This window comes from Microchirus variegatus, assembly GCF_963457635.1.
Source record: "Microchirus variegatus genome assembly, chromosome: 4".
NCBI classification, from domain to species: domain Eukaryota; kingdom Metazoa; phylum Chordata; class Actinopteri; order Pleuronectiformes; family Soleidae; genus Microchirus; species Microchirus variegatus.
The window spans coordinates 18,280,962-18,308,853 of NC_139805.1; the positions used below are offsets into that span (position 1 = coordinate 18,280,962).

The following is a 27,892-nucleotide window of genomic DNA, read 5'->3' on the forward strand; positions in this document are numbered from 1 at the left end:
GGGCTACATAATTCCCATGATGCCCTATGATGACCGCACTCAGAACATAACTCACTTCACCAGTTGATCAACACCCATGTTTGTTGTCTGAGCCAGGATACGTGCACTTCACGTGCATATGAAACAGCCGTAGGTCAATAAAAATCCTAAAAGATCTGTAACACTGACACATCCATCATATTTGTGTATGCACACACACACACAGAAAAATAAAGCCATTACTGTGTAAATCCAACATAATAAACATTTATTGGCATATTTGTCCTGTGTCTTTTACTAGATGACTATGGTTCAGACATACAGGAGCAGGGAAATTGGGTTAGGAAATAGAAGCTAAAGTAATGAATGAGTTGTGGTGGCAAGGGGATTAAACCTCCAAAATAAAGGTTAAGGAAAAAAAGTTTATTTGCAACTCTTCCACTATTTCATAAGTGGCATTATGGCAGATTAGACCTGAACAAAACTTGCTGAGTCTAGCTCATAAATACTGTTATGTTGGTTACATTGGTTAATGGTTTTATTCCAACGTGGTGACTTCCACTTTGCTTAATGTATCAGGCGCGTTCAACTGTGAAGAGAACACTATTTATGTGAGCAATCCAAGACCTGAGACAGGGTGGCATTCTGCACACACAGCGCTCCTCTGTCACACAGTTACACTCCTGTGCTGCTGCTAACACAGTCAATGCACTCAGACACACACACACACACACACACACACACACACTCACAGGTAACATAAGGTATAATGTGTTATACTTGTGTTTACTGAAAATGTCATCGCAGACAACATGCAGCCGAGAGAGAAAGAGAGCACAGAAATGCAGTGATCCTTCTGCAGTACATGTCTGCACACACTAACACCCGTTGCCCTGTGTAGATCCATCTGTTATAACACTCTGAATATCAGAGGATTTTAGAAGGATCTCTTTTTGGCAATTTATTTGGGCATTGACCCACATTTGATGATGGGGTCGAAGAGCAAAACATGCATTAACAGAGTTAGGGGGGTCAGGATGGAGACAGACTGTGTGTGTGTGTGTGTGTGTGTGTGTGTGTGTGTGTGTGTGTGTGTGTGTGTGTGTGTGTGTGTGTGTGTGTGTGAGAGAGAGAGGGTGAAAAGAAAACACAGCTCTGTTCTGCTGACACTGGTTCGACACACAGGCTGAAACAGAACAATACAAACAACATCACCCAGGGTTTCTACTGCACAAACATTCCCAGAGCCTAAAGCCCACAGCTCAGCTAAAAACACTCCAGAGTGGGGTGATTAGATGAACTCAAACCATTAATATATATATTATATGATATAGTATTATTTTTGGACACAATATAGCATTCATTGTACTATTGTTGCCATTTTCTTGACACTTTTTAACCTATTCCTCTGTTTATTTATCTTATTCTCATCCTTCTCGCCAAGTCACACAGATGGTTCAGCGTTTTTGACGGGACAATAAATTCCTTATGAGGCTATCACGACTTTGAAAAGTCAGAATTTACATCTGACACAAATCAAATAAAAATGCTTTAAATCGCAGGGAATGAAAACAAAAAACAAATCAAGTCAAAAAAAATGACAGCTTCGCTCAGAAATTCGAGTGGAAATAACACTGATGGATGGCTTCACCAAACTCCGTCCAATTTCAATCCTAACTCTATCTCTTTGGGGTCTCGTGGATCACCTGCACGTCGCAGAATTCCTGGGTCATAAACTGTGTCTCCTTGAACATTAAGCCTCCTCCTCAACAACTGACGGCAACAGCTTGACAATGTTTCTCTCACTTTGGGACTATTTTGCATGGATCATTTCTCTATGAGGGCACCTAATGCGATGTTGTGGGTGTTATATTTTCAGTCAGCAGGGGGTCTCTTAAAGGCTGGCAGCTGTTACCAACGTGATGATTTCCCTCTAACCCAGGTGGGTCTTATATTATAAAGAAGACAACATCCCTGACACGTCCTCACCATTATTCAAACTTAAGGGTGACAATTGTGCCACAGGGTACAGCAATGTTTGACTGGTCTGTCCGTTTTGTGATGGTTCACGTCGGGCTGTAAATCAACAGACGCACCCCCCCCCCCCCCACTCGTCTCTTTGTACACCATCAAAATGTCTCTTTTCCCTCATCCTCTCTCAACATGTCTCTCCTTCCTGAACATATGGTAAACACATCGCTAATGCCTTGTCTGTCTGTTTGTCTATCTATCCTGTGATGCAGCACAGAGCCTCGCTGCTACACAAGGACTAAACCCGTCGCAGTGGCAGAGGTGTCCCACGCTTTTCAAACACAACTATGACTGTGAGAATTACAGTGTCACTGCACTTGTGAGCAAAGTACACCACTTAGCTAATATAATTCACTTTTTTTTATTATTATTATTGTTGTTGTTAAAGATGTGTGCAGCTGTTGTAAACATAAGTCCAGAGCGGTCTGGCATGGTTTCAATCCATTCATCTTCTACTGCTTTATCCTCCACTGGTGCCAATCCCAGCTGACATAGGGCAAAAGGCAAGGAAAAACTGGACAGGTCACCAGTGCATCACAGGGCCACACAGAAACAGACAAACATTCACTCTCACACTCACACCTATGGTTAATTTAGAGTTTTTGGACTGTGGGAGGAAGCCAGAGAACTTTGGAAGAACATGCAAACTCCATGCAGAAAGGCCCTTGTTCGCTGCAAAGGCAACAGCGTTAACCATTACACCAACCGTGTGGGCCCTGGTTTGGCCTCATGACGAAAAGCAGATTTGATGATGATAAAGGCAGTTTAAGTCACAGATGGTCTTAAGGTTTTACTCTTCTTGCAATGTGGTACTCTCACCAGTATTGTATCATGCAGGGACAAAAGTTAATTTTGCAGGGTGGGAATAAAAGAGGAACCGTTCTCCCTATAACAAGTCAGTAACAGTATAATATGTTTCATAATAAGTTTGAAGCCATTTTTTTAGGTTAACATATTGTGTTCCTTTAAGTCAAACAATCACTGGATCAGGAGTCTTGGCAGCACACTTTCCTGGCACTTTTCTTCAAGCTATATTATAAATAAAACAAACTTTTACTTATAACGCAATATACTATGCATGGGATACTGGTACTGCTTGAGAAAAGGATTTGAAGATGATGATCTTTATAAACGTAAGATTCACTGCAGGGTTTCTTAACCAGAAAAAAGCATGTCTATTTTTAGTGTAATGCCATGTTTAGTATAATAAATCTTGTGAAAAAAGAAGGGTGGGGGGGTTCAGTATATTCAGTATGCATTACACGTTTAATGAAATGCTTCGAGAAAAGGTTTTGTCTAAGAAATAAAAGCAGAAACGGTCTGAGCAGAGTCAGCCAACTGCAGACTAAAAAGCAAACTTGCAAAAAATAAAATTTGGATTCTGCAGTTTAACCTCTGAATTTGTTATGTTTTTGGACAGGATGTGGCGCAGTGGTTGGTGCAGTGTGAACGAGGACATCTGAACTTTTGATCCTCTCGCCCAGATGTGCACACCGTATGTTTTTATTGCGTTGTTTGAGTCACTGGTTCTTCTATTATTTTTCCCCCCCCTATAATAAATGTCTATAAGCTCTCAATAACCACAATGAGCAACTGACAATCCGTTGAAAGATTATGACAACTTCGACACAACTATGGCCACCCAAAATGAACATACACTCATGAAGCCATAACTGTAGCATGATTTATTATGCCCCTCAAACACACAATACACAACATGTGAGGGGCCGTAAAAACCTTATCATCGTTAATAGTGTCTGGAGTTTTGAGATGGTGTGATGTTTAGACACATGGCACTCTGAATACAGAGCTGCAAACTTGAAAGAAAGAACACACAGCATCTTAAATAACTTTTAAAAGAGGGTTAGAGGAGACCCCCCCGTCCCCATACCTCCCCCAGCTCATAATTAGCGGTTCAGTATTGGTGCTTGTTTTGGGTTACTTTCATTCCTGTTCCCAATTCCATGAAAACAGCAGTGGGACAAACAGACCCACATGTGTCTCCTCATATGCCATGCTTAGAACAATGGAAGAGAAGTGGGGCATATGAGTTCACTCCAGACAACAAAAGCTGGAGCGGGAAAACACAGAAATCGGTGATGTTTTCCCTAACATGTCTGAAAAATGAAGCGTTCCGATTGTTTATAGTGTAACATTGAGGGCTGGAACAGCAAAGTTCGGGCTTATACTAGTATTAACTATGACAGGCAGTGGAAACTTTTCAACAAAAAAACAAACTGTGATACGTAAGAAAATACACTGTTGTCTAATAATCTAGTATGTTCTTGTGACATTGACACATTCTATGCATTTACAGTGCTCACTGAAAACATTTCTGTGTGCTGAATCTACCAAACGTGGGCAATGGATCTCTATTTTGTCATAACTGCACTAAACCAATCCAGTATTTTGGCAATTGTTCTGAGGCATTGTAAAAAAATCCATTTACAAATATTTAGTCAATGTGTACATATTCACATCAGCTGCTCTGGTTTCAGCCTCTTCCAGGATGTTTCTGCATGTGAGTACACACTTTCTTACTGCTGTACCAGATACACCCTTCCGTACCAAATAAAGACAATACAAATATAATGAGGTAACCAATTTAACACTTAGATAGGACTTAGGGAAAAGCTATGTGGAAAGGGATTGAAAGCAAACATTATAGAACTAGAGGGAGACAGAATTATATCTAAATACCTCCAGACCCAAGCAGAGAGGCTGCAGGAATAATATAGTGGGGGTCGATCTCTCTTTCCCTATTCTTTGCACCCTGGTGTCAGTCAAGTCATATAGGGGCAGAGTAATCCAACTCCACCCCCCACAAAAAACACCACAGATGATTTTCATTTGTAGCCCAAGATGATTCCAAAAACAACAAAAGGCAAAAACCCTGCCAAACACAAAAAAAGAAGGAAAGCTGTAACTATTTTCTTTCATCCACGTTGCTCCAAACAAATGCAAATCCAAACTCAAGCGGAAAGCTGAGCTCAAAACCAGACACAGCCAATGCTGTCACAACATAGAAACATTGATAAAAACTGTGGGCGCTCTGGTTGCACACATCTAAAACTGAGATGGTAAAGGCTTGCTCTGCCATGAACCTTTGATTTAATCAAATGAAGCTGCCCTTTTAGAGTCAAAGGTCTCTACAACACCATACAGGTCAGGGGACAGCTTTGAGTTATTATTGCAAACATGACACAGCCATTTGACACACCAGTTTCAGAGGTGGCACACTCACTTATCTGGCAATAGAGACAACACTGACCCTGTCACAGATACACATATGCAACAGTTGGTGTGTTTCACCTGATCATACACTCTGTTCGTCTGGATCTGGGTTGTTGGGCTATGCAGTTACACATGGAGCAGTGCCCCAGGGAAGTACGGGTAATTAATGACAGAGCGAGGGTGGCAAAAGTCTGTCTCAGATTGACCCAGTTTGACCCCTCACTGCTTAGTTACCATAGTGATTGGTCAGTCTTGTTCCCTATGGATGACTGGTTGAATCCCTCAGGCAACGAGGTGATCTGAAGGGTGGGCATGAGTGAACAGAGGGTGGAGAAGGAGCTACATACTGGGGATTTCAGATGGGTACAATTACAGCAAAGAGAAGTCCTTGTCTTACCTTTGCTTCACAACCTAAGGGGGTCACTCCTACTTCCTCCCACCTGATCCCATTCATCTCTGTCTATAGAATAAGTCCATTCCCATCCTTGGCTGTAGGCGGCGCTACCAGTCTACTGTGTCCCTAATTGTAAAGGCCAGCAAGAAAAGGCTCGATAGTGCTTTTCCCTATATAGACAACGATATCACCACCTTAAGTACATACCAATAATGATCTCAACATTTATATGAAACTTCGGGGTTTGGATTGTATCAGATTTCATGTCTCCATACCCTACACACAAGCCTTGGCATTTTTATTTCTAAGAGTGTATAAAGTGATTTTGACCAGAATCAGACTGATACTGAATACCATATAAGCTCATCAATACTCTCAATTCTCCATCTGAAGGAGTAAAAACATGCTAAATCCACAACAGCAGATTATCTCACATTACTGCTTGCTAGAGCAGTTTTCATCACTTAATTGTTCGTCGATGATGAAAAGTATTTAATCTTGCTCTAAAGGGTATGCCACTATACAATAGGACACTTAAAGGCCCAGGAATACGTCTTTCTAAGATCAGACACATAGACACAAAGCCTCATGTCCTGTGGGCAGTGACCTTCTCTGGCCTGTGTTCAGCAGGTAGTAACAAATGACCTGATAGTTAATCTATACTGAAGTGGAGCTTTTCTGCAGGGAACAGAGGGCCTGTTTGTGACAACAGAAAGTTGAGACACTGTGACTAGAATGACAGGATGCACATGCATGAATGCATGCACACACACTCATTTGCAAGAACATCTGGCCATGGCTTCAGAAGGACATAATTTTGGAAAAATTGAAAATATACAGTGAGCATTGACATGTCAGAGGAATATTAAGGTATGAAGTAGTTTGTTGGCCAGATCTGTGAAGGACACTGGGCCATTGTTGCGTCTCTTGCGAGCCCCCACCATCTTTCCAAATGGTCAGCTTTTTCTACGGTCTTTCCTTGTTAACAGTACCAAAAGTGAATGCTGGGCATTGTGGGATTTTCCCCAGTCTGTGGTGTCTTACTGGAGTATGCTCAAATGAAGTCTGACGCCACAAGGCCAAGTCAGCAGACCACACTGACCTGACTCACCAGTGTCAATGGAAGCTCCATAGCCCCCCTCTGATCACCTCACTAAAACGTGGCAGGATGACAATGCAGCTCATTACAACAGAAATCTGATGTGCCAAAAGTGTGCTCAAGTGGAGAGAGCAGTGTGGACGATCTTCAAGACAGATCAGCCAATGCATTCTCCGACTTTAGCCTGAGAAAATGTGAGAAAGACATTTGGCTGGAGCTGAGAAAAACATTCACTTTATATCCCGCAAAACCCTCAAAAGCACACATTCATCAGGAAAAAAAAAGTCTCCAGGCCACATGAAAAAATCTCTTGATGTGAAGGGTTATAACTCCGCAGTTAAACAGCCACAGTAAACAATAGAGACCAGAAAAAAATGTATAGATGCCCATATACGACGAATGCAACTTTGACATAACATAGATGCCAAAATAAAAAAAGTAAATATTTTGTGTGTTACACATTTATATACATACCCTACTCATTTGGCCTTAGGATTCAGAGAGCTGCAGCTATATAACTCCACAGCTATTAACACCAAAGCAATTCCATTAAAGTCTCAGCTCAGTGGACTGAGACATAGATGTAGTACGAAAATGCTTAATAGAACATTGGAAATGCAGCACATGCAAATTACTATTGAGCGAACAGGTCAAGAACAATCATTTCCGACAGGAGGGTGAGGTGATTAAGGTAAAGTAATGCAGAAGACAGAGCGAGCCAAGCACCTATCTGTCTGAGAGAAGAGAGGTAATGATAACAGGAAGTAAAATGAGTTGGCGTTGCCCTGTGGCCCACTAACCCATCACCTCTGTTAAAAAAGGTCCCTCTCAATAAACAAGCCTCGCTCTGCCTATTAAACAGATAGTACATTAGGCCTGAGCTGTGCAGAACAATATAAACACAGCCATCTCAGACACAGAGAGAAGGATTGGGGGGGTGGGCGCTATTCCTATGTCGTCCTGGGAGTGAACTCCATCACTGCTCTTCCCTCCCACTGTAATCCTTCTCCAACTAAACACAGGAAGGAAAAGATAGGTAAATAACTCGCTTCTCTGATAAACCCATCTGTTTTCTAACTTTGCATATTCCTTTAGTGCAAAGACATGGAATCCATGTCGAGTTTATGTTGTACAGAGCGCACATATACAGTACATTATAGTAAGGCGTATGTTTGGAGAATGCTAAACAGAGATATAGGCAAACGTGGCATATTTAAAAAAGGAAGCACAATAAAGATAAAAGATGAGAGCGAGACTGAGAGGCTGCTTTGTCGAGAGATAGACAGGAGTTGATCCTGGACCTCCTGCAGTTCATTCTACGAGTGTTTCTGTGTCGCCCCAGGCTCGAGGAGACTACAGAGAGGAATCACAGTGGCAGCATGAGAGAGAGTGTGGCTCAGAAAGCGGATGGATGAGGAGACAGTCAGTCCAGGTCAGTCCAGATGTGAGGCTGTTAAACAGTGGGGAAGTGTAGGAGGTCAGTGCTGGACATCTAAGGGCAGTGCCCCAGAGTCATTCACACCCCTTTGTTACAATTGGCAAAACACAGCACAATCCCCCCCTGTGGGAGCAACGGGGACACGGCAGAGATGAAGAATAAGGGGGGAATGTATGGGAAGTGGGGACAGACTCCATACCCTGGGGAAAGACCAATTACAGGCTTAAAGCCCCCTGTCTGTCTGTGGCATGCAGCTCAGATAAGACGAGGCTACATGGGATGAATATCAACATATCCCCCTCTGTCGCCATGACATGGGTTTTATCACGACGATCCTGACATACTACAGATCAGCATGTTTGAACCTTTACAGGTCAGTTTATGTCAAGGAGGGGGGAGCGAAGGACAGAGGTGAAAGGTCATGAGTCATTATCCAAGAGGTCCACAAACCAAACACTAAATAAAGGTCTGATAAACACAGATACCCATATATACTGTATATATGTATACACTACTGTTCAAAAGTTTGGGGTCACCTATACAATTTTTTTGTTTTCCATTAAAAGTCACACTTTTATTCATCAAAAGAGTTGCAAAATTAATAGAAAATAATACAAACTTTGCTTTCGTCAAAGATCCAGTAAAGCTGTTTTCAGCTGTGCTAACATAATTGCACAATGGTTTTCAAGGGTTTTCTAACCCAATAGCCTTCTAACGCGATTAGCAAACACAATGTACCATTAGAACACTGGAAACGGGCCTCTATACACCTATGTACATATTCCATTCAAAACCAGACATTTGCAGCTAGAACAGTCGTTTACCACATTAACAATGTACAGAGTGTATTTCTGTTCATTTAATGTTATAGTCATTGAAAAAAAGTGATTTTCCTTCAAAAATAAGGACATTCATTTTCTATTTGAACGGTGGTGTATATACCTTATGAGAATTACGCAAATTATACAGTAGTGTGAAGTTATTCAGACTTAAACGCACGTGATCAGTGAGACCCATAGGAGGCAGTGACAAACAGACTATAGTGCAATGTCTTGTCTGGGTTGTGCTGTGACCAGCAATAACTTGAAGCTAGAATGTTTGCAGAGGCATGCCCTGGTAATCCCAGTGGAGAAAAGCAACATGCCGGGGTGAGAGAGGTTAGCTCCTCTCTACTGCACGGTTGTCATCACTTCCCTCGTTAGTGATGTGACATGAAAAAGACAATGCTGGTCTTTTTACATCAGTCTCATTTGTAAACAAAAAAAATGACGCTGTAACTTGTGTTTAGTAGTACATATGCTTGCTTTGGTGAGGTAGAGACGCTGGCTGGGCCATTGATGAGAGGGTAGTGCAGTGTGCCTGTGATGTTCTGGGAAGTGGTGAAAGAGAGAGTCTGTTGAGTATTGCCTCGGCCACACTGACCATGTCTAGCACAAACACTCTGTAACTGCGGCGTGGAGCTGGACCAAACTACTCAATCTGTCCCTTTCAGACCAAGACCCTATTACATGCCAGCCAGGGTGGTAGCGCCAGCCAAGAAGATATGTAGCCATTTCAAACAAGTGCAAGTAGTATACTGAAGTAGCAATAAATCTAACTGCAGTTTCCCACTATACACATTTATATCATAATCAAATTAACATGTCAACCTGCATTTACCACATCTGTGCTCTGAGCCCTTACTAACCTCCCAGGTATATCGCCTGAATGCCAAAGGTTACACTTCCGCAAAAGCACAGCACATTTCCTAACAGTTTTCAGGGGTTGCAGCATCTTAACGCATTACCTCATGAGTAAGACACAACAATACACCTGAGGGAAAAGTTATTGTAGGTCACAGAGCTAATAGGCAGTGTTTTATACAGACAAAGCGCTGGAAATGTCATGGACTAGGCCGGTCCGTGTACTCAATGGCCCTTTGCCTCAGTCGAGCCTCTACCCAATGTGAACCCAATGATGGATTGTCCAGCTCTGGCCAGTCATACCCACAGCAGCCCTCACACACTCAGGCAGAGCAAACACAGCCTTGACCACCAGGCAAAGCTGAAAGGAATTTTACCCCAGCATTTTGTAATGTAATTAACTTTTCTCTGTCCATGTTGTCCTTAAGAAAAAAAAAACTCACATTGAGATTAAATAAACACAGGGGGGTACAGAGCACAGACAACTCATTTCCTACGATACCTCAATAAAACTCAGGACCGTTATGACTGTAAACACCAGCTCTCACATTGCGCTCAAGGCCTGATTATGAGATTTGATTCTTGAAGAATGCCACTTTGAATCTAGGCCAAGTGAAATATATGCAATCCTACACTTGCAACTGTACATCCAGTGTGAGGCTGCTCACACCAGAAACTGTGTCACAACTGCTAGCGTGTTAAAAACAGTTTTGCGGCACAATGTCCCCAACTCTGAGTACTTAAAACTATGCATGCACTGCACATGCAGCGGAGGCTTTCAAAGGAAAACTGGCCAAGCAGATTTGTCTTTATAAGCAGCTCTAAGGCAAGAGAGACAAGCATGTGGTTGTGGAGAGGAGTTGTGATGGTGTAATTAACAGAGCAACACAGGGAGGCTTGTAAGCTGTTTAAAACACAGAGACTTCACTTGTCTATCGCTTTTACTGCTTTAATGTATTTTAAAGCCCCAGTGTGTAACCTTTGTCACTAGAACACTGCTAGTCCCCTCATTACCCCACATCTCAGGTGAGAAACCTGCAGAGGTTTTCTTTTTCAACATTTGTTTTTTACAACTATATACATTATCTTGTCATCTTCCTGTTTATCCAGACTACTTTCTTTGTATGCCAGCTTGATGTTCACAGCATATTGACCAATCATGGACATGGGCCAACCATAAACACCTCTGTGGCTGCTCCTATTGTCCGTGCAAGAGTATGATCAAAGCTTAACACCTTGTCGTTCAGAGACTAAAACTAAAGTGTTCTACACTGAATTATTCAAGGCAGAGTGGATGTAGGTTTAGTCATGAAGAAAATACACACTGGAACTTTAAGCCCCAAACTCTTCTTCCTTTATTTAATAAACCAGCAATGGCCCCAGCTGAGGTCCAAGGTTTATGAGGTTGTTTTCAAATTCCAATTAAGCACAGGGCACTGCTGCAAGCTTGTTTTTCGTTTTTCTGTGATTTAGCTTAATAAGCTCCTAAATACTTTGCTGTCCTACTGCTTGCTTTACAGCTTCGGGAGTATGGAAATGAAAACAAAAGGAAAGAGACAGAAAATCGGTTTTTGGTAGCTCATAGCTTGGTAACCTGGTCATATACTGCATATAGTTTTTAAGAAAACAAAATAATCGTCTTGATTCTTAGAATCCAACTCTCCCTCGTCTGCTTTCTCTGTCTCTCCCAGCAGTCGTGTCCTTTCACCTCCCAGAAGTCAAACACACGTGTACATCCGCCTCTAATCTGCCCCCGTAAACTAGACCCCTTCTTACTCTAAATATCAGGATGGAAATCTGGCATGTTCTGCTGTGTTTACTGGATCTGAATGTTTTCCTTACAAACACAACTGACCTTGTTTTTGAAGGAGAGGAATCTGCATTTTTTCCTGTCTCTGTCAGTTTAACACAACATTCTGACGACCATTTAGTCGACCGCAAGTGGCCAATTATACCTGCAGAGCATTGGCAATACAATATTTACCAAAGGAAAAGATGTGAAAAGAATAGTCATTGAGTTACCTGCACGTTGCCAGTAACTGTACTGTTTACCTGGCTGACTCTGTCAAGTGTGTCATTGTTTGAGATATAGCTTGATCAGAAGCAGTGATTTATTTTCAATATTTGAACTTCATTCCTTCAATGTCCACTGTGCAACATTTAGCCAGGTTAATGCAGGAAAATTCAAGCATGTTTGCTTTAAAATAAAAACTGCTTGCTTCTGTGGCCTTAGAGAAAGTATCAATTGTAGAATAGGGACATGCATGCATGTGAAATATTTTTTGTAGTACTTTTGTCATCTTCCTGTAACAGGTATGGATAGTAGGTTTTTTGTATGAAAATGTGTACGGACCTGCAGCAGGAGCCGCTCAAAGCCCAGGCAGGAATCCCAGCGGGGAAGGTTGGGATGGCGGAGTGTCTGGGCTGTGGCCAATCCCAGCTGGAGCACCCCACAGTGACTCTCTAGTGCCCCCCAACTGCTCCGGAACAGCTGCATGTAGGAGCACAGCTGCTCGGGAGTCACGCGACCTATGAGGAGAGAAGCAGTGAAATGTGGATATTTTGTAATTCAACAAAAATGTCATTAATCAGTATGAATTAGCTGCAACTTTGCACACATACACCCAGGCACAATTATTTCTCCTGATGGGGACAATTAACCTTTTCCAAGCATAACAGCAATTTCATAACTATCACATACTTAGATTAGGCTAGAGGGGACTGACTGACACCAAAGCAGACTATTACATTCTCTTAATATGCAAAAACTCCACAGGTTGACAGTGTGTGCAATGTGCTGTTGACCCAATCAGGAGGCACTATCAACAGTGGAATGTTTCAGAATCACAATACATTTGTGAGTGTTATTGCATGTCTACAACATATGGCAGGGATGCAGCAACATGGATAAGGGTTCTTGAGAGGGTCTGAAGTGTGATGAAGCCTGAGTGTAAATCAGAAACACTTGCTGACTACATATACTGTAGATGCAGTAGAAAGATACTGGTCTGATTCCACCGATTAGGAAACCCGCCATTTGGCCCCGCCCTTTCCATGAACATTCACAGAGACACAGGAAAAGCAGAGTCAAGCGCCTAAGACCTGGGGGGGTGTGCATGGCAGCCTGGGGGTACATGGGGCTGTGTCAGGGGTTAGGATGGAGAGGGGGCACATTAACTCCTCATAAAGCCTACTTCTTCATGTTGATGTTCTGAACCAGCACCAGATGTGGGAGTATTTCCTGTTGGACTACATGGCCAGTGTTTTCTTTAGTGAGGCCAAACATATGACTACAAGAGAAACAGACGGGCAGGAATCAAAAATGAGGCAGAGCTTCAGAGTACCAAATATAATATGAGAGTGAGACACTTCAAACGTTAAAACAACACACTTTGTTAAGTGCTTGACAAAATCTACATATGTGAAATATTATGCGAGGGAATCATCCAGGAAAACTAGCAACAGCACTCACAGCCGCTGATAAGTAAACCTGACAGCAACACCGATTCCTGTGAGTCCCGCCTGTTGGGAAAAATACTTTCCAAAGTGAACTGAAAGAGTCAGTGTGTCTTGTGGAATTTTGGGGCAAAACAGACGAAACATTTCTACAAAGGGGAATCAGGTTTCATAGTAAAATTAATGTATTTTTAAGAAAAAGCTTCAGCCCAGACATTTTCAAAATCCTGAAAAGCTTTATTGTGAACATATCCAGCCATAAAAACTGCAGGCATTATAACCATGGTTCACCAAGCTTGATTTGCCAACCATAATTTAGCACAGAACAAGGAAATACGTCCAAAGCAAGGGCCAAGCATAAGTTTGCCTGTGAAAAGGCAATGAGAATGGTGGAGTAGAGGCCAACTATAATCAGACTTTATAGCTTAGCCAGGCTGGACGACTAGCAAGAGCAAGGATAGAAAGGGGGAACATTTAGGACGAGAAAGCCACACAAAATCTGTTTTCCATTACACAATCAAACAGCCCTGGTCAAGCCTTAGCTCTTATCTATGTCACAAAACGTCTCTCAAAAAACGTTCTGTGATTCCTCAAGCATCTTGGTGCCAGATGCAAAATGAATCTCAGACAGAAGATCTGTCGACTGCACTCTGGTTTCAAACTGGAGGAAAAAAGCAGGACTGAAAGGCTGTAACTCTCAAACTCTAATAAATATGAGAACACATGTAATGGGAACCTGCACTTCAACTATATATCTCTAAATGTCAATTTATTGTGCCTTGGCTCAATAATGGGTTATTTTTAATGTTTCAGGTATACTCTCTACTACTAAGAATACAGTAGTAGTACAGTTTTTGTCTTCTCTTACCGCCTGAAATGACCATCAATAGTACATAACATTTTCATTTGTGTGCTATTAACAGTTAGAGCCTTCTGCCCGTTTCTGCCTGATGTGCATAAGTGGCAGTTGAGGGGTTGGTCATGATCAAAGTGTTGAACAATGCAAGAAAGTGCAGGGGCCAAAAATGATTTAGTCTTGTTACTGGAAGATGTCTTGCATTCGAGGTGCACAGGGTTACTCAGAGGCTAAGTGATGTCTGCCTTCAGTAGTGTAGAGCTGAGTGGTGGCCTGGCTCAGCAGCTGGACAACCTCATAAGTAATTCTACATGGAAGGGGGACACAGGAAGGCTGAGAGACTTATTTATGCAGTCCAAGGAGGAAACTCCTGGAACTTTTATTTGTGGATGCATGTTGGGGCCTCTTTCAAGAGTAAACTGTGGAGCTGGGAGAAACTCAAGATCACGTTGAAATATTTTTACCTGCAGATCCTCTTACGTTATGTAAAAGACCTGCAGTGACTGCACAATTGAGGGTTTTGTCTTCAGTCACTAGACAACGTTTTCATGTTCTTTTAATGTTGTTTACATTTGTGTCTACAGCCATGCAATCGGTAATGTCCTACATACAATTTTGTGACAATGCCACCATGCTAACATGTGCACAAGGCTACTACCATACATTTACAATAGGCAGAGTACAGCCTAAACATTTGGAGACTTGTAGAAAGAGTGCCCTTGTGCACGCAAAACCTGATGATGACGACATTAGATGAAGAGTCAGAAGTTCAGCAAAAACGTATTTAACGTCACCCTAAGGAGAACATATTGCCATATTTCATGGTAACATATCCAAAAGTCCTTGAGACATTTTATCCCCAAATGCAAAATCTCATGGTGAAGCGAGAGGAAAAAGTCATGGGCTCACCAAAGTCATAAGGATACATCCTCTGTAAAACAAGGATGTTTCTACCATTATTTAATGCAATCTGTCTAATAGCTGTCTGGAACTGGGACAGACCAATGAAACAGCTTTACCATTCTTTCTAATGATACAATGACACAATTCAACAGCAAATCCAATACACACTCTTTTGATGATCACAAATGATGTCTGATGTTATTATCTGACGTCATATGATTTGTGTAGCATGTGGGTAAGAAATGTCCTACTGAAACATTTCAGAATATTTTACTGACTGATGGCTATGATGATGTTTTAGATGATTTTTAATTTGCTAAAGTATTTGATACAAATGTGCCATCAATGTCATCAATTACATATTTATACTCACATACACAAATCATGCTTGAATCACATTTACACAGTGGTATCAGTGCATACACAATATACATACATATGTATATATATACACACATATATATATACACACACACATACATATATATACACACATATGTATATGTATACATATATATATATATACTTTGTGACGCACACATATGCAATGCATACGTTGATAATATACACATATGCAGTTGGACAGAAAAATCCATATTTGTGGACAATAAAACAAAAGGTGTAACATTGAATGCACAACCACATTCACACTAGTAATCGCACACTCCCTCACACAAGTACACACATAGACAGCGAGGGGATTTCATCATACCATTGTGCTAATAGAAACCTAACAGGTCACTCTCAGGCTCTGAGAAAATCATTATTTTTCTGTCTCACCCTGGATGATTTTATCCTGTTGAGATGAAAAGGAGCCAAGTTGGATGAGTGTGTATGTGAAAATGCAACAGCTTCACCGAACTTCACCAATACAGTCTTTTTTCTGCCGATCTGAATCAACTTACCACAGTGCGAGTGTGATGTGGAAAATCTTACTCTCCAACAGTGCACCAAAATCAGACAAGCATTATTATTATTATTACTACTAAGCGCTTTGTGTTGCTAGTTCTAATTCAGTCTCACATGAGCAGGGCGTGATAGATTGACACTCGGCTGCTGGTACTGGTGGGTAGGATGGGAAGTGTGCGGGGGTGCATTGAAAACTCAGAGGACTTTGTGGAGTCTGATCCACTGCCAGTGGGGTATAATGGTTCAGTGTGAGAAGGGTTTGACAATGCCTCCCCACCTTTCTCTCTCTCTCAGCAAAGACATTAAGTTTACAGACTGTCAGTCAGCAGGTGGGGAGCAGCTTTAATGCAACTCTTTCTATATACTTTTTCACTTTTATTGTCTCTTCAATTTTCCTCTGAATCTTTGACCTCTGGTTGTGCATTTTGTCCCATGTCATCCAGATTTCAGACAGCTGCTTGGCAGAGTGTGTGGTGTGTGTGCATATATGTATGCGACCACCGACATATTACAACCTGCTTGTTAAGAGAAACAAGACCCTCTTTACCTCTTTTAGATTATAGGAGCTATGGGACCAAAATGCCCCTCCCTTAGAACATCGCCTTTCTGGCAGACGCTAACCTGCACATTAGCCTTGTGCGTGCGTGTACGAGTGTGTGCGCACTTTTGCAAGTGTAATACATCCATTACTTTTGTGAGTCACTGCGTATCACAGAGGTGCGTGCATGAGGGCACTGCATACTCGTGCATGTAATGACTTTATTTTTGCGTGCCTACACATATTTTTATCCCTCGCTGCAGCCCCCTGCCTCATTAACAGACAACAAAAGTTTTCATAAGCAGCATGTGTGCACGAGGAGCATGTGTATATGTGCGTGTGTATGGGAGTGTGTCAAAGAGCCAACATGTGGTTCAGATTTCCTCTGTGGCCACATGGGCAAATACACAGCAGAGCCTGTGGATCTCAGTAGGAGGCGCTATGGGTATCCTCGAAAAACACTTCAGCAATCTCGCACACTTCTCTCCAAAAACAACACCCCATGATACTTTCACTTGTTGTGAATACTTGCAGCCTGTTTGGGAAGTAAGATGTGCACTTTTCTGCATCTCACCCATGCTCATCTTGATGGGTAGCTTCTCCTTACTGGCAGCTTCCACCAACTGCCGTCGAACCTCCATCACCCCCTCTTTTTGTTTACTGGTCAGCATGGCTTCCCACAGTGACTGTGCTGCTGGTGACCTGATAGGTAGAACAATAAAAATGGTCAGTATGAGGGAAAACTGCAAACATTAGCAGTACAACTTATGTGATTTATTTTTTCAGCTCTGCCAAGCAAAAATAAATACTGCTATTCTTGCCCTTTGCTTCAGGCATGTGGGCCTCTAAATGTAATTAACACAAAAGGACAACATGGACGTGATTGAGTGCTCATCTCCGTGATTGAGAGCGTGCTGGTCAGGGAGTGGCGACTCCCCTATGGGACCCCGAACAGGAAAAAGCTGAAATTAGTGGAGGGAAAATTAGGAATGTTCTCAATCCACCTTAAACGTTTGTGTGCCACTGCCAACATTCCTCTGGGCTGCTCAAAGCCGTCCTTACACCAGTGACACGTAAAGACAGTCTGCAGACTAGGGCTCCTCCTCCTGACTCCTCCTGATACCATCTCAGTCCCTTGTCTCATTATCCACTAGGTTATGAAACACTTGTGATCCCCATCTCTAAAGGGTGACCGAAGACAAGGCATGTGTGTGAGAATATTGCCTCCAAAACCTTTTCATGATAGAATCAAGTGTCACCGAGGACCTTCCCTCACTCTCATAATGTAACAGAAGGTTTTTGTTATAAAAAATGTGCCCAGCATTAGAATACAAAATATGATTGGATTATATTTCTCTGTCCCTTTTGGTTTAATATTGAAATGTTGGTCCTGTTGAAGACATTGACACTTAAAAAAGACATCAGCAGTAAAGATGTGTCTCTGATTTAGACAGTTGCACTGACCAGTGGGCATGATATTAACTCACACACACACACACACACACACGAGTGACCAGAAACTAAAAAGAGAAGGAGACAAAGAGAGAAACGGAGTTAGGGACAAGAGGAAGGGTAAGAAAGAGATCGTTGACAAATCCACTTTGTTTTTCTTTCTTTCGTTTAAACTTTTTTTCTTCTCTCGCCTTTTCTGCTTTCTAACTGCTGCCATGTGTTTAATATCAGATGTAATCTGTTCCAGACCTTGGGCTGGGGCTAGATGGGGAGGAGAGGGGCTCACACTGGGACGCCCGCCATCTTTGCACTAGAACCAGACACAAAGACCGACAAACACGACTCACCACTACACAAGAGTCTAATGTAAAGAACGATACAGTTCTTTTTCTTTCTTTTTCTGTTTTGAAGAAACAAGACCATACATCTGTTACTTCATGGCAATCTGTTTGTTTATTTTAACTGTGATCAGGACATGAAAATGTGCTGCAGCTATTGCTCAAGAGCTGAAACATGGGTGTCATTTTTGGGAAAATCCTTCATAACATCACTTCCCATGCACTTGAAATGGTTCTGTAATTATGCAAAATTAAAAAAAATTAAAAAGTCCCCACATTGTTGTCATGGCTGAAATACCAATGGTGTGTGATGATCAGCTCGTATTAGAGCAGCCATGTGCGTGTGTTTGTGACTGAGGACGTGTATATAACTATGTTTGCACACGACCCTGGGCATCCGTGTGTGTTCTTGGAAGACGGAGGCCCACAGCAGAGTGCAGATGAAATATGGATCTCATTTGGCTCTTTGCCCACACAGCCTCCCTGACGGCCCATTCCCCCGATGCTTTCCTGGGCCATTTGGTCAGACAAAAGTGGGGGTTGAGGGGTGAGGGCTGAGGTTTATACTGGCGGGGTGTGAGACAGGGTCCATAACCAGCCAGGAACCTTGCTGAGTAACTTTCCTGCTATGACGGGGGGGAGGGGCTAGGATCGTGGGGTACGTGTGCTTAGCCATCTGCAAGTGTTAAGTGCAGTGTGGCTCTCTGTTGGACAAACTACAGACTGAGGGGGGCACTGTTGCACCAAAGTCAGTGTCCTCTGTGTCATGCTTGGACAGCCTGATGTTTGGACATTTCTGCCATTTGTAGACACATTAAACTTTACAAGATATGTAATGAGTGTTGTACCATTAAAAGACAGCTCATCATCAAATAATGTGACTTACACATAAAGATCTACTACATGAAAGACTGTACACATATGTGCCTGGTTAAGTAGTGAAATAACTCTGGCCCGGTCATTAATGGATGTAGGTTTGAGGAGGTGGGCAGTGTTCCTGGAAGTGTATGATGCAGCATAAAAGAATGAAGCTAACTGTTCTGACTCAGGGGTTTGAAAATGCACCCTGTATTCCGTGGCCCCTTCCTCCCTTCATGCGTACGCACACATTTCAGTATTTATTTTTTTAGCCCAACTCCCCGCTGCAAAAGTCACCATTCATGACATGATTCACATCCGAGTCATGATAAATACATAATTGAAGAAGAGTGGAAAAAAACTAAAGGTTCACATCTTTTAACTCACTTTTTACATAACTCGAACTGTGTCTACCTATGCACAGTTTTTGATTTATTCATTTCAAGTTTTGTGATGAATTGTGCTGTCATTTGGTAAGAAGCACAGAATAAAACAAAATCTAAAAAAGTACAGCAGTAGCATCTCTGTCCAGAAAGTGTCCCAGTTTGTCTATATAATCCACTTAACGTGTCGTCAACAGCTGTCCTGGGGAAAATATCTGCTGAAGAGAAGTGGCTACAATAAAACTTTAAAACACAAAAGACCCGTTTCCAGGAGATGGTGGGGACATGTCATAGTATAGATCATACTAGTATATTCTTAATATTGTAAAACTTTAATATAAATGCTTCTGTAGGAGATACTGGGTATTGTTTTACTCTTAACTGTATGTTCAAAGAGAGTTGTCCACTGGTTAGCAGGTATCATCTAAATCCACACCTTACAGCAAATTCATGTTGTTTATCAAGACAATTTTGACAATCTTATTATTGTACATAATCAGTACAGCTTCACATTGCTTTTTGCAATAAATATTTAGAGCACGATTTACAATAGAATAGTTTTTAAGTGATTTAAGTGTTTAGCAAATTAAAAATTCCAACTTTTAATTGGCTTTGGCTTTTTTATCTCACATTTATATTTTATTTATGTCTTCAATCCGAAACCAAGTCGACACCCAGCTTATCTGTCATCTTTACACATCAAAAATACTTATAGCCAATTACTACAGAGCAGAGCTCATTATTATTTGACACCACTTCTCGGGGGTTTGTCAGCGTCTGTAGAACTCGACTCAATGCTCAAACTACAGAATTCTCCAGTGCACGTCTGTGTAACCTTGATGTGATCAAGAGTGTCAAAACGTCACATTCAGGTAATTGGAAATCTAGCCTGTTATTTACTTCCCAGTGGAGATGATTCACATGAGCCTTTTACTTTTCCAGTACATGCAACAGATAAAGACAACTTAAATTGAGCAAGGTCAGTCCCATTCCTCTGCAACTTAATTAATGGAGTGTGTTTAATGGGGGTAAAAAAAACACTGTTGGTTTCCTGTAAACATCCCAATCTAGCACAGGACATGACAGGAGAGGAGAGGAGTGGACTAAAACCAGACCTGGCCTTGAGTGTCTGTTATGTCCTGGCAGGAGGGACAAATGACCCAATGGATTTATGGAGAAAAAAACGGGAGAGGAGCTCTGCAGGAAGCAAGAGTGTAGGGGAGAACTCAAACACACAACACAGCTATAACTAGGAACTTTCTTGAGCCAACTTTATTTAGTGATGACTCCATGCATCCTTCTCCTGGAATATCCGCAATTTCAAATTAATTCCAAACAGGGGTTCTTTTAAAGGAGTCTGGCTTTTAGGTGTAAAGTGCAGGGGTGTAGTGTCCAACTACCCACAAACTTTTGAGCAAAAATCCGATCAGAAGACAGCATACTGGTCAGATGTCCCAGTGGGAACACGATGTATAGGTGCGAGTGTATAGTCTCAATGATTGATGTACTTATGGCTTCAAGAGATAAGTTTGAGGTGAAAACAGAATTAGACAGAGAAAGAAAGGGAGAGAATATCAGAGATGGACCAGGGGACTCAAGGGAAATCTAAAACATTTGTGGCTAAATCCCGGCTGCCCTGCACTTTCTTTGAGAAACTAACTGATAATAACAACTCCCCCCTTGGCAAATAACTTAAGCTTCCACTGACCTTTTAGGGGAGGCTGATAGAAATTACTGTGACAAATTATAAGATGAAAGTTTGGACTGAAATAGTCGCACTTAACTGGAAACATTTTGTGGCATTCTTATCTTGACTCTGTACTGCAATAAAAAAAACAACAACACATTGATTCTTCAGTAAAGGCAAGACAGAGCTTTGTTCTTAAAATGAAAAAGCATGACAACCACAATTTATTCTCACACACACACACACACACACACACACACACACACACACACACACACACACACTTATCCTGACCCTACCTTTTCCTTCAACCAGGGACACAATTTTTTTGTTGTCTTTACTGTGAAATTTGCCCTCAAAGCCTAAGACGGACAGAAACGCGTATACTGCGTATTCATTTACTGTAGATGTATCATCAGCTGCAGCTTCAACTGTAGTGATAGGGAAATATGGCCCTCAGTTATAGTAAGAATTTATTTTTAGTAGCATATTATGTCAGGAACACAGTGTTTGACATGAACTAATATCCTGTGTGCCCCTGTTCAAACAAACCATCCACTCCTGAATTACAGATAGGCCTGTATGGAAGATCATACTATACTGTTTGACTGGACTCACTCGTATGCAGTGAAGACATCAAATTAAACGCTTCTCATTCACTTAACACGACGCATAAGTGCGAGTCCAACAATAGCAATGCTGAATTTTTTTCAGACAATAAATCATTTAAAAGACTGCATCTTCATTCAACAGTTGACATTTCTTCTTCTCATTAAGTATAACTCTGCAGAACAATCTCTACCCTATCATGAACCACCAGAGACAGTTATCATTCCCACGTCTTCATTGTTGGTGAGGAAAAAAACAGAGTTAGTGGTTGACAGCTGTCTGTCATTTGCTTTCTCCTTTCCACACTATGCTATCTCTGCCTTTCTTTGTTGTTTATGGGCCTGAACTCAAATTCAAGTGAGCATTGCTTTTTATTCATGCTCATGTTTCCCAGCTGGGACAGAAATAGGTGTTGTCCCTCCCTGGTGGTACATATGCAGGATCAGCTGGCCAGATCTGAGGAGATGGCAGCCTTGCAGTGTTTTCTCATGGCAGGGTGCGGTGAGTTACTCTGCCTGGCTCAAGCTCGGCAGCTCCTGAGGCAGACCCAGGGCACCTTGGCCACCCGTACTCGGTTCTGCCCACATGCGTACACTCCCGGCCACAGGATCACGGTCCAAGGCAGCCAGACGATGGTGGAGCGGGAGGGTGGTGTCAGTCTGAGACTGAGGGAAACTTCATGGCATCTGCCAATGGGGTCCACAAGTCCGACTCAGGATCAAAAAGGGCTGTGCAGCCAAGCACAGCAAATTACACAGACTGAGCTGGAAAAAACCTGACCACAAACACACAGGGCACACAAAACAACACTGCCGCTGCCACTTTCACTCAACATCCTACATATACATACTATGCATCCTGGCTGGTTGTAAAAAAAAGATGGTATGAGGCAAAAGTGTGTGTGTGCAGACATTTTTCTGTCTGGCACAATTTCCTATACCACATAGTCACATTCAGGTTGTAGGATAAGGAAAATTCACACCAGGTTATGAAAGACAATACGACAGTAATTGCAAAGTAAGTGTGAGGTCTTGCCGAGAGAGCTAGAATCAACAGCCACCCACAGAATGTTTAAGGCACAGTAATCTATAAAAATATCCTGGAATTACTTCAGGAAATATCATAGAAAAGGGCCAAATTAGGTCTGTAGGTAATATTTAAAGGCTTGAGCCGCTCTACAGAACAAGACCTATGAAAACACAGTGTGGGTTTTGCGCTAAAAATAGCTTGACAAATCATAGGTGTATAAACATTTAGTGGGAGGGGAGTTATTACATGAACAATCAAACCACATGGAGCCTGGTGTTTTGTACAGTTCACATCATGCAAGAAAAACAGTCCTTTTGGGACTTTAGTGTTTTTTGTAGAATAAATGAGAGATTTATGCATGAGAAAAGTACACCTCTAACAATATGCACTTACAGAGTGCCGTCTTGAACACATTAGTGTGACTGACATGAACTCATCTGAAGGCATTTAAATGAAGTGGGAACCCTTGGTTCCTTTCTTGCTATGCCTCAGGAGCACTTCAATCTCCTAAACATCTGTGATAAGGCTCAGCTTGGCCATCTGCTCAGAGATAGCACAGGCAATAACACTCCTACTGATCCCGCTGGCCCTGATTAGACTTGTATCTCCATTCAAAAGCAGCACCCACTGCATTATTGTTTACACTTCTCCATCTATCTGTTTGTTTGTATCCCAGCCGCTGATAGAACCTGCGTACAAAATCGAAATCGGTCAAAGGCTCGATAATTAGGTGATTTGTTTTTAGCTGACGTGGTTTATATGTTGCATTTGGTGAAAAGCTCTGGATCAGTGATTGCAAACATGGCTGTTGAAATACTTCATGAAGAGACAAACCAAGATATTCACCTATACTGAGATATACAGTACTTGAGCCCTGCGTCCCAAGGCCAGTGCAGCCTACCACCTGCTGTGCCCACATCTGCAACCACACGCCGACTCGAAAGAGTTAAGCCTGGATTTATTAGAAACAAACCTCCCACCTCTCTTGCTATGGTCCCTGCTGCATTCCCATGCTGTATGTACAGTGTAGGCCTGATAATTACACTCACAGTGGTCAGACATGCAGCATGACAGCTCCAGCCACAAAACTCTACTTCTCAGTCTAAGTCTCTCTAGCTCCTGCAACCACATGTAGCTGCAGAGCAGCAATGAAACACATGATGAAGAACTAATCCCTGCCTTGTACAACAGCACCACCACACCACAGGCACTCAACATGTGCATGTGCACAGACAGGACGAGAGGCAGGCTTTACCCAACCACTGGCACCTACTGTTTGTTCAGGTCGGCTGTAGTGATAGGTTAAAACATTCTGTTTTATTTTGGGCCTGAACACAAGTTGAATTGGGATTTGGTGATCCCAGGTGTGAAGAAAAAAGGTAACAGTACATTACACATTAGGGCTGAACAATTAATCAAAATTATATCGCAATACGGCCTACTGCAATTAGAAGGCACGTTATTTGTTAAAGCTAAAATGTGTGTCAAAATATAATTTTAGATCCATTATTTTTTCGATCTATACACATCTTACTCTACAGACTGAAGAGAACATGTTTGTTTCTTACAGACCAGCACAATATCAGACAATAAACCGTTTAAATATGTATTTCCAATGAAAATGAATCGTATCGCAATCGCAATTCCTGTCAAAATAATTGCAATTAGATACATATTCAAAATGGTTCAGCCTTAATACATAAAAGGATCTGGATGAATCTCTGACTGGAGTCATATTTGGTTAGTCATTGCTAATCAATGGAAAATAATCAATCAAATATGGACTGGATAAATATCGTCATTATGCATTAAGCCTTTACCATAACTCATACAAACAACCATAGGGCTGGGCATAAATAAGTATGTGTTAATGTGAGCAGGAGAATTAAAATACATTAGTAAGAGAGCGATTATTCTAATTCTATCTCACCATCTCTTTATCCTCCTGTTCATGTTGCGTATCTTTGCTTAGGATTTCCTCTGTGACAGCTCAGACAGTTCCAAGTGACATTTGCATTAAAACACCAGCATGTGCCGTGATTCAGCGGCGTTTCAGAGCTGCAGCCACAGCTCTTTTACCAGATTCATAATGCATGGCAGGTCTGATAATACCCAGCAACTGCAGATAAGCATTTTGGTTGAAATGCCCTTCCCTACTCCAGTATAAACTAACTTTCACACCTAAAGGGAATTCTCTAGTTACTAAACCTGCCTGCCTTCTGGGACGCTTTTAGGAGAACATGCAGTGATGACACAAAAAAGGTGGTACATTTAAACCTAGGACCTTCTTGATAATTGTTTTTTTCTCCTTTTGAGTTTATGTACCATCTGGTCATAAGGAACTGCTGCACACATTATCCCACATAACTGCCTACTATACATACAGTACAACCAGCTTTTCAAGGCAGAATTCCTTACAATATACTCAGACTGCAGTAGTTTTAATAAGCTTGTTGAGTCTTTCCCTTTGAATGGGCACATTTTCTCTCACTGGAAGATACTTACCAGCTAATGTGTAGAAAAAAATATGCAGTCATGAGTGTAATTATCAGTGGAGTAGTAAGACAAATTTGCTGCAGTTGCAACATTGGATCTGGTTTAGTACAGTGAGCTGACCAATCGAACCTGATAATTCAACGCATTGAAAAAATACTCTATTTCAAACTTGAAATGGATGCATAAAGATATATGTACAGTGGGCAATAACATACATCAATTGCGAGTACAGTGTGTGTATATTTAAAATCTTAATGGTGCTCTGACTGAATACGCTGAAACTGTAGTTGGATTCAATTCACTCACTGGTTTTGTGCAAGGCAGCCGGGAGCTAGAGTGTTCTGGGAGTGAGGGGTGCGCTGTAGACTGGTGAGCTCCAGCATGTCCACCTGTACGTCTGTCACATGACCAGGTAAGGGTTTGAGCACAGTCAGAATCTTCTCTGCCAGGTTGTCACCATGGTGTCCAACAGCTCCTGGAAAAAGAAATGGGGAATTTCAAAGACCATAAGAGTTGAAATGAGTAAATACAGACCTCAGTTGTAGGGATGCATGTTTATTTATTTTGCACAAGGAAGAACATTCTGATTGGCAGAATGAGAGGATGTGTGATAAATAAATAATTTGAGCTGTGAAGGACAGCATTACACCTCTCATTATTATACTGCTGAGACAGAAGTGTGGAAAATGTTAATTTAACTACAGAAGACACTATATGACTATTGTAGTTGGGCACAGGGGAAAAAAATGCATGTTTATGTGTATCGGTCATCAGCCCAAGCACTCCCGATATATTGGCATATCGGATATCAGCCAAAAGTCCAATATTGTGCTTCCCTACTCGGTTGTATTTGTGCCCCATCTGTTATAGCTTTACATAAATCAAGAAAATCGATTTCATTACTGGCCAAGACACAGCTGGTATCCAAACACCTGTGTCTACTTGCATCCTCCTGCTGACTTTGATGGAGAATCATTCATAAACATTAACAGTATTAAGCATAGTAATGCATATCAAAGGTCCGGCGTGTAACATTTAGGAAGGCTTCCTGGCAGAATGATGTGACACAACATGAGAAAAGACTTTACCTGTAAGGTCCATTGTTCGGTCCACAAAGATGATCGATGCTTTATTAGTGGCTGTTTTTCTTCTGTTTTTAGCCTGAGGATGGCTGGCCAGATCACCTGCTATGATTCGACTCATGGGTCCCACAGCAAAGCTCTCCTCCCTGGTACCTGTGGTTTCAAACATTGCATTCAAAGCTGAGGTCAAGGATTTGATTTCAAGCTGCAGCTCCACAGGGAGAGCGTGCATGTCTACATCTGTCACACTTCCAAATCTCTTCTTCTCTGGCCGTTTTGCATTTATCGCCTCCAGGTCAGTGGGCAGCAGGGGAAACAGGTGAGCAAACGTGGGTGTGAGAAGCAAGTGTTGTGACACTTGGGTGAACACCACGGGGACGTGCATGACTTCAGCAGTGTAGTTCATGTTCCCCATCCACTCGCACAGCTTTTCTTCAAACTGCTCAAACACGGGCTTTCCGTCCATTTCTGCTGTGATGTTATTGGCGAGCAGGTGGACAGAGTGAGCGACTGTGGTGAAGACGACACAGTACTGGAAGTGACTGAGGGATATGATGTCTTTGATGATGTCGACTGTTCTCCCCTTCAGCAAAGTGCTCACAACGAACACGGCTTTAGGCTCGTTCACGCCACAGGCTTCGAAGCTCGAGAACTGCTTCATATTTCTCGCTCCTGCCTCCAGTAAAGCAGAGGCTCCTCCGCTCCAGTGCAGAGCTTCAGCGCAACTGTCGTCCATAAAAACAACAGCTTTCTTTACCCGAGACAGCACTTTTGCCCACATTTGGAGCGGGAAGCGCGTAAAGTCGTCCGTCGTCGGCATGTTGTCAGATGTCGGTTGTCAGTTTGCTAAAATGCTATTATACGGAAAAGTCCAAGACAAGTCGTCAACATCAGACCAGCACCGCCAGCAAAACAAACACACGAGTCTCCTAAAGGTGACGTGGCAATCCCGCGTCGCAGCATGATGACGTCACCCAAGCGTTTCCTCGTTGCTGTGGCAATAAGCAGGAACCAGAGAACAACAAGAGAACGAAGCCAAATGTGACTGTATTTATGTTGTTGTTGACGTCTATATTCGTTAATTTAATGTGTGAAGATAAAAATATTCATTTTGTGCTTTAAATTATGGCACAGGACTACAAAAACTACCTCATTTAACAGAAAAGCAATAAAAATAATATTTTTTTATATTTGTATTATTTTATATACATTTTTTTTTAAACTAATTTATATCAATTTGATGTTTCTATTTTGTTGTTTCTGCTATTTCTTTTTTTTCATATTATTATTAATGTCAGGGAGTGATGTAGCACAGTCAAGGGGAACTGTAAGCATGCTTATTTCTGGATTGCACTAATCAAGCATTCAGACACAATAGACTTTTTACAGTACAATAACAGTGATCGTTATAGCTGCAGTGTGTGTGTGTGTGTGTGTGT

General features: G+C 41.9%; 1 protein-coding gene across 1 annotated transcript in view; it reads right to left on the bottom strand.

Annotated features, from left to right (window-relative positions):
* Positions 1-27,298, bottom strand: part of scfd2 (sec1 family domain containing 2) — an 85,684-nt gene extending 58,386 nt beyond the window's left edge. Inside the window, exons 1-4 of the mRNA XM_083888656.1 lie at positions 26,460-27,298; positions 25,678-25,846; positions 17,094-17,221; positions 12,211-12,386 (exon numbers count right to left, since the gene is read on the bottom strand). Coding sequence (XP_083744782.1) covers positions 12,211-12,386; positions 17,094-17,221; positions 25,678-25,846; positions 26,460-27,273 — 1,287 coding nt within the window. The 5' untranslated portion in view covers positions 27,274-27,298. The remainder of the gene's footprint in view (positions 1-12,210; positions 12,387-17,093; positions 17,222-25,677; positions 25,847-26,459) is intronic.
* Positions 27,299-27,892: the final 594 nt, after the last annotated feature.